The 6,542-nt window shown below is 43.1% G+C and overlaps 1 protein-coding gene across 1 annotated transcript in view; it reads right to left on the bottom strand.

The window, feature by feature from the left end:
- Cpa6 (carboxypeptidase A6) overlaps window positions 1-1,620 on the bottom strand; it is a 364,349-nt gene extending 362,729 nt beyond the window's left edge. The window contains exon 1 of the mRNA XM_021160312.1: window positions 1,287-1,620. Within this exon, the coding sequence (XP_021015971.1) occupies window positions 1,287-1,402 (116 nt within the window). The 5' untranslated portion in view covers window positions 1,403-1,620. The remainder of the gene's footprint in view (window positions 1-1,286) is intronic.
- Between the last annotated feature and the right edge of the window lie 4,922 nt (window positions 1,621-6,542).

Here is a 6,542-nt window from a genome sequence, read left to right on the forward strand (position 1 = left end):
TGCGATTAACTCCTCCACAGCCTTAGGGTGCAGGTCGGTCATTAAGCAGTCTTTGCTCACATCTCTAAGGAGTGTTGTGTGGCACATGACAAATTATAGGATATAAAGCTTTGCTATGCAGGAGACTAGAAATAACCTCTTAGATGTAAATGCCCTTCTGTGCCTCAAGAAAAAAAAATATAGGTGGAAAATTTTAAGGTTATATTCCCACCTCTATTTCACCAAACACCTTCCCACTTGATCTTGTGCCCTCCCCAATTAAAATCATGTTTGTGAATGTCTCCCTGTAAATTCTGTATTTGGAAGATTACTAAACAAAAGCAGCATCCAGTTCCCCGGGGAGAGAAAAATTCTGTGTCCCATACTCTCACAAGCTCCACATACAATTCCCAAAATGAGCAACTTTTCTTTGGGATGCTAATTTTTTTCTACTGGAGATAACTGAGTGGTACGGTAATGTCACTTCTCCTCCTTGGTTTTAAGCAACTGAACTAGACGATCTAGTTAAGGTTCCTTTCTAAAATGCAGGCATTCTATAATTTCCAGATTCAAAAAACAGCACTCTGCAAATCTGAGCCAAGCGCACGCTGTCTGTGCCACAGCAAGCCTTCAAGATAATAAGAGCGTGCACAGTGGTACATTTCTTTAGTCCCAGCTCTGGGCCTCCCTGAGATTGCCTTCTCAGAGCCTGCTAACCTACAGAGAGGGGAAAACTGGTTTCTTCTTCTTCTTCTTCTTAAAAATACCAGCATGTTTACAGTTGACTACTTTTATTCTGCTTAATTTGTGTCAAATTATCTGAATTGCCCAGATCTGAAATATCTAACAATCACCCTGAACTAACATTTTTTAAAAATCATATTCAGTTCTTAAATAAGTCACAGGTAAATTTTAACCCACTGCTGAAGTGAGTGCACCATTCTAAAGGACACCAATTTCTAGGTCATATTTCATGTGGTACAATAGTATTCTTTATGCTGAGCATCAACCAAGGCAAATACTGCAGATACTAGCCACAGCACCCCAGAGACACTTTCCCATTGAATTTTGAGGCCCCAGCTGTGGCTGGGACACTCTAAACAGTATGATAGCAGACTATTGTCTATCGTACGTTCTCAGCCAACTGAACCAATACTGGATGCTGTTTATACATTTTATGGAGGGGACTCTGAAGCCCTCAGTCACACAGAAACCACAAACAACAAAATGGTGAGGCACATGGGGGCTAAACAACACCCCTCTCATACAAGCAAAGCCTTGCAGGACAAGAAGTTGGCTCCACTTACCCAGCATAGCGGTTGTCGTAAGAGTGGCACTGCCCAGGTTTCAGAATATTCAAAAGGAGCCAGCAAACCGGCAGAAAAGCAGCTGTGTGGCTCCTGGGACTCCCGAGGAACTTCATACTATTGCAATGAGAGGAGTTGAAAGTTGCTTAACAGCAGTCACCAAAGGAAGAGGCTGGAGGTGGCTTACAACACCCCCTGCCCACCAGCAAGTTGTCTGGGAAAGGGGTGGGGGAGAAGGCTTGGGAATGAGCAAAATGTGACACTTTAGGCAGCTAGGGAGTTGCTATTAAGACTGGGTCTTGTGAGGAAATGCAGCCCAGCCCAGCCTGGAAGCAGGGGCCGATCCTAAATCAGGCTCTCCTGAAGGGGCTGGGCCTCCCTGAGCTGACTCACAGGCGGACTTTGCAGGGTGCTATAGCCTGTGGGTAACCCTTCTCTGGTTTTGGTTTGTCTGTTTGCCTATTGAAGATCACTAAGTCTTTTGTATAACCGTTCTTTCTCTGCTGCCTTGATAGCATAGGGACCTTATCTTAATTGCCAACAGTATGTAGGAGACATACAAGCTGGCAGAGACATTCCAGGCTTAATGATTTGTTCTGCCACAACAGATTTCCACACAGGTTTTCCAGATTGAAACCCACAGTGAAAGGAACTTCACGTGTGAAGGAGGAGGCTTAGGCATCTGGATGTGAGATGTTGGCCTCATTCTGGCTTGTAACTATATGTAGACAGAGGGACTGCTAGCCTGCTAGGAGCTCTCGGCATTCATTCTGCACTAGCATTACCCATATTTGTGGCTGCTGAACAGTTTCTTGAAGGATGGGGCTTTGAACCTCCCAGGGCTTTGTGACCTGGGTTGCACATTTGTAATCATTTAGGGAAGGTGGGTATTTCAATCAGAATGCAGAAGGATGGCATCTGTCATTGAAAAAGCTGCCCCAGTGACTGGGGATGTGGTTCAGTGAATGAAATACTGGCATGAGGACTCAGGTCCAGATCTCCAGCATCTGTGTAAAAGCCAATCCTCAGGGTGCAGGTCTGTGATCCCAGTGTTGAAGGGTGTGGGAAGAGACAGGTGCCACTGGGGGTTGAGTGCTGGTGCACATAGGGACTAGCTCACTCAGTGAGTCCCAAGCTGATCTAGAGCAGGGCTTGTCAAACTTCTAGCGCCTACAAATTACTGATTCATTCTGAAGAGGATTGCTGCCAAGTGGGAAATTCTGCCATTTATGAAGTGTTTTAGGGTGAGGGCTCATGTGGAGGCCCCTCAGCCACACTTGGTATAGCAGCAAGTCTTGACTTTGAGAGGGAGCCATGCTTTTTCTCCTCTTTCTAGACTGTGGTGGGGGAGGGAACACAAATCAAGAAACCTCGGAGCAAGCCATTTCCCAATGGAAATTTCCCATGGTTTTAGTGAAGGAACTGGCTCAGAATTTTCTTAGCAGCCACAAACATCTACTCACCCAGAAACCCCACATTGTGGGTTTGCTTTGCCCTAGCTCTGAGGGTGTGAGGACGCAGCCTGTCAACTTTTTCCTGAGCACTGGTGCTGTTTAAGCAGACAGTGAGCTACAGTGGTTTACTGCAGTCAATCATCCTTGTGAAGTTTCCAGAACTCCTGCACTCCACACTGCGGGGGGAAGCATAACCCTTCCCCATAACCTCTACTGAGTTCAGCCAAGCTCTCCTGACAGGGTCAGTTTCACGTTCACGACAGCCAAGAGCATTTAAAATGATTCTCTGACATTTTCAAATTCTCCCTGAATTAGTTGTACCATTGCATACACTAGCAAGATTTTGCTGAAAGAACCCTGATATAGCTGTCTCTTGTGAGGCTATGCCAGTGCCTGGAAAACACAGAAGTGGATGCTCACAGTCAGCTATTGGATGGATCACAGGGCCCCCAATGGAGGAGCTAGAGAAAGTACGCAAGGAGCTGAAGGGGTCTGCAACCCTATAGGTGGAACAACAACATGAACTAACCAGTACCCCTAGAGCTGGTGTCTCTAGCTGCATATGTAGCAGAAGATGGCCTAGTCAGCCATCAGTGGAAAGAGAGGCCCATTGGTCTTGCAAAATTATATGCCTCAGTACAGGGGAACGCCAGGGCCAAGAAGTGGGAGTGGGTGGGTAGGGGAGTGGGAGGGAGGTATGGGGGACTTTTGGGATAGCATTGGAAATGTAAATGAAGAAAATACCTAATTAAAAAATAAAAATAAATAAAGATTAAAAAAAAAGAAAATTAACCAGATCCCATTTTCAAAAAAAAAAAAAAAAAAAAAAAAGGTTGTACTAATCTTTCCCCTCTTTGTCCCATTCCCAAAACCTGGGAAATCTTCTACTATGGAGCTCACTCTGTTGAATTTTGTCTGGTTGCTTCATAAAATTGCTTTTCTCCCAAAGTACAGAGTTGCATACCATTTACTGTATGAATGAAACGCCATACAGCTTAGCCTGAGGGAAACAACATTCTCCGAAGGAATGATCAACAACATTTGATGGATGGGTGATAAACCTGGAAAGAGATTCATTCGACAAAAATTCATTCTGCCCAGTCCTGTATCCAGGTGAAGGAGAAATCCTTTAGGCAGCAGAGATGCTTTTGGGACTGGAAGTTCCTTAGGTCTCTGGGTCTCTTGGTATTATCTGTGTGTGTGTGTGTGTGTGTGTGTGTGTGTGTGTGTGTGTGTGTGTGTATGTGTGTGTGTGTTCCTTTTGGACTTCAGTGCCTAGCACTTTGGTCTTTTTATACTGGTGGATGGGAGTAGCATTTAAAGCAATGCTTGAGACTTTTTTGATGAGCTCAAGAAAGCTTATACGAAGCCAGTGACCTGTTGAAATCAGAGGTTACTGTATAAATAAAACACTTCATCTCTCTGCATTTCATTATGTCAGAAGAATGTATAAATCTGTCATATTATATCACAGTATTAAACTAGGAATGTTCAGTGCCTGACTAAGGATTAAACTCATCTTCAAACCATTCTGCAGGATCAGATCCAGAATGCATGTTCTTCCCAAGGCTCAATAGTCTCTGAGACCAAGGAAACCATTCCCTGGACCATCAAAAGAGGCAAAGAGACCCAGGAGGCATCCTCTAGCCTTACTAAAAATTGCAGATCAAAGAGAGATTCTCAAACAATGGAAGCCATTTCTAGCAATCCTCCTTTGCTTTTTTAAGGCCCAGGTTATCTGATCAAGCTTCTCTTGAGGCAGATAAGCACTCATAAAATGAGTGATAAATGAGGTCTATTTAGCAAGTAGGAGGAGAAGAGAACAGGGTTATAGATAGACTCGAAGATAAAAGCTCCATTTTTTAAGCCATCAAGAGGGAGTGAATTATTAAATTCCTTGAGGATTTGGAAGTGGCAAGATGAGGAACTCTGTTTACTGGTTATGTGTCTCATATTTTTGGTGGAAGAATAAACTTTATTAAAATAAAAATTGTCATGCAAACAAAGAAAGGAAACTACATTTGTGAAAGGAAGATGTTATCCTTGCTTTGGATCCATTATTGATCATTAGATAAATTTTAGATCTGAAACTGGATGGTAGTGGAAGTGGGGAGGCCAGGAAGATATTTCCTAAGCCTCTCCTTAAGCATACGGATAAGGCAAGATTTATTTTGCTAAATATCAAGAGAAGATAAAGGTGTTGGACTCTGTACTAAAGCTACCTGCCATGGCAGTTGGCTTCCTAGTCATTAGTCATTGTCCAATTATCACATGCTTATTGTTGAGCCATCTCTTTGATGGCTTCAGGCATAGCTCAACCTGAGAAAGATGTGCCTGTGGAGCTAAGTACTGCTCAAGAATCTCCACAGTTGTTTGAGGAGTGTTCCAAAGCTTCCTTTAGTAATAAATTACAATTCTACCCCTTTCCAGTCCTACTAGTTTCCTTTCTGAACCTTCCCTGCCAGAAATGAAGATACTTAAAGACACATTATTGCCCTTTCTTTCGGCTTCCAGACTACTGAAACAGTGGTCTTCACAACATTGGTATTTCCCAGGAGTCTCTTGTTGAGAGAAGGAAAAGGTGGAAGCCTGCTGGCAGACAGAGGAGGAGCTGGCAGATCACATTGCAGGAGAGCCTGAAACCATGAATCAAAGATGGCAGGGCCACGCAGTGATCAGAACTGTTTAATTAGTCAAACTCTTGTCCTTTGTTTTCATTTCAACCTTATGTCAGGATCCTGGATATGAACTTGGAGAAGGGGTATGTCTCTGGACTGCCTTGTTTTTCTTTTACTTGCTTTTCATGGTTGCTTGTTTCTTTAATTGACCAGGTAAGGAAGAATGGGTGAACCATAGGGCCAGCTTTTGACCTAAGAGCCCAGTAACACTGCTTTGGCCTGTAACTCCAGTCTTCCCATACTAATCATTCCTCTTGCTCATGAACTTAACACAACCCAGTCCTCTTCTCTATGTACCCCAAGCTGCTCAAAAGTACATTCTTGAGCCTCGGTAACTTGTTTCCAACCCTTCCATCTCTCAAGATCAGCAGAACTTCTAAATGTCCAGAACTCTATTTGTTTTGTCATGTTATTTGTTCATTATTTTTGTCATACCATATATTCTGATAGTGTTCCCCCTCCCCTAACTTGTCCTAGCTCTTCCCACCACCTCCAATCCACATCCTTTCTTGTTCTCTCTCATTAGAAAAAAAAAAAGAAAACAAAAAACAAGTATTGAAAACTAAAAGAAGAAAATAATAATACAATAAGATAAAAAGAACCAAACCAAATAAACAAATATCCAAAGAAAAAGCACAAGATACACATGTAGACACAGGAGAGATGGTTCAGCTGATAAAGGCTAGACTTGTAAGACCCTGACCCTTGGTCAGTGGTATTTACTTTGAGACGCTGAGTGAGAGACACTGAGATGCAGATCAATGCAAAAGAAAGAGGTTTATTTTCTGGTGTGTTGGGGTCAACCCTCAATCAGTCCTTCCAGGCGAGTGACAAGAAGGCAACCCCAAATGGTTATTACAAGCAGTTTTTATACTTTTTAGGGGCACAGGTTACATCAGTAAGATTACATTCAAACTTATTGGCTAAGCATATTGACCTTTAAATCTATTGGCTAGCAAGCATGACAAGCATTTGAACTCTACCTGGGACTTTCCAGATTGTCAGGTGACTATCAGTCAGTACACTCTGAGAATTTTTTTACTCAAGAATGTTCCTGTGGATGGAGAATGGAACTCGGCCTAGCCTTGACCACAGGTGGGAGAGGAAGCTGTAAGGGGGTGTGG

The sequence above is a fragment of the Mus caroli genome, chromosome 1, assembly GCF_900094665.2.
Source record: "Mus caroli chromosome 1, CAROLI_EIJ_v1.1, whole genome shotgun sequence".
Lineage (NCBI taxonomy): Eukaryota > Metazoa > Chordata > Mammalia > Rodentia > Muridae > Mus > Mus caroli.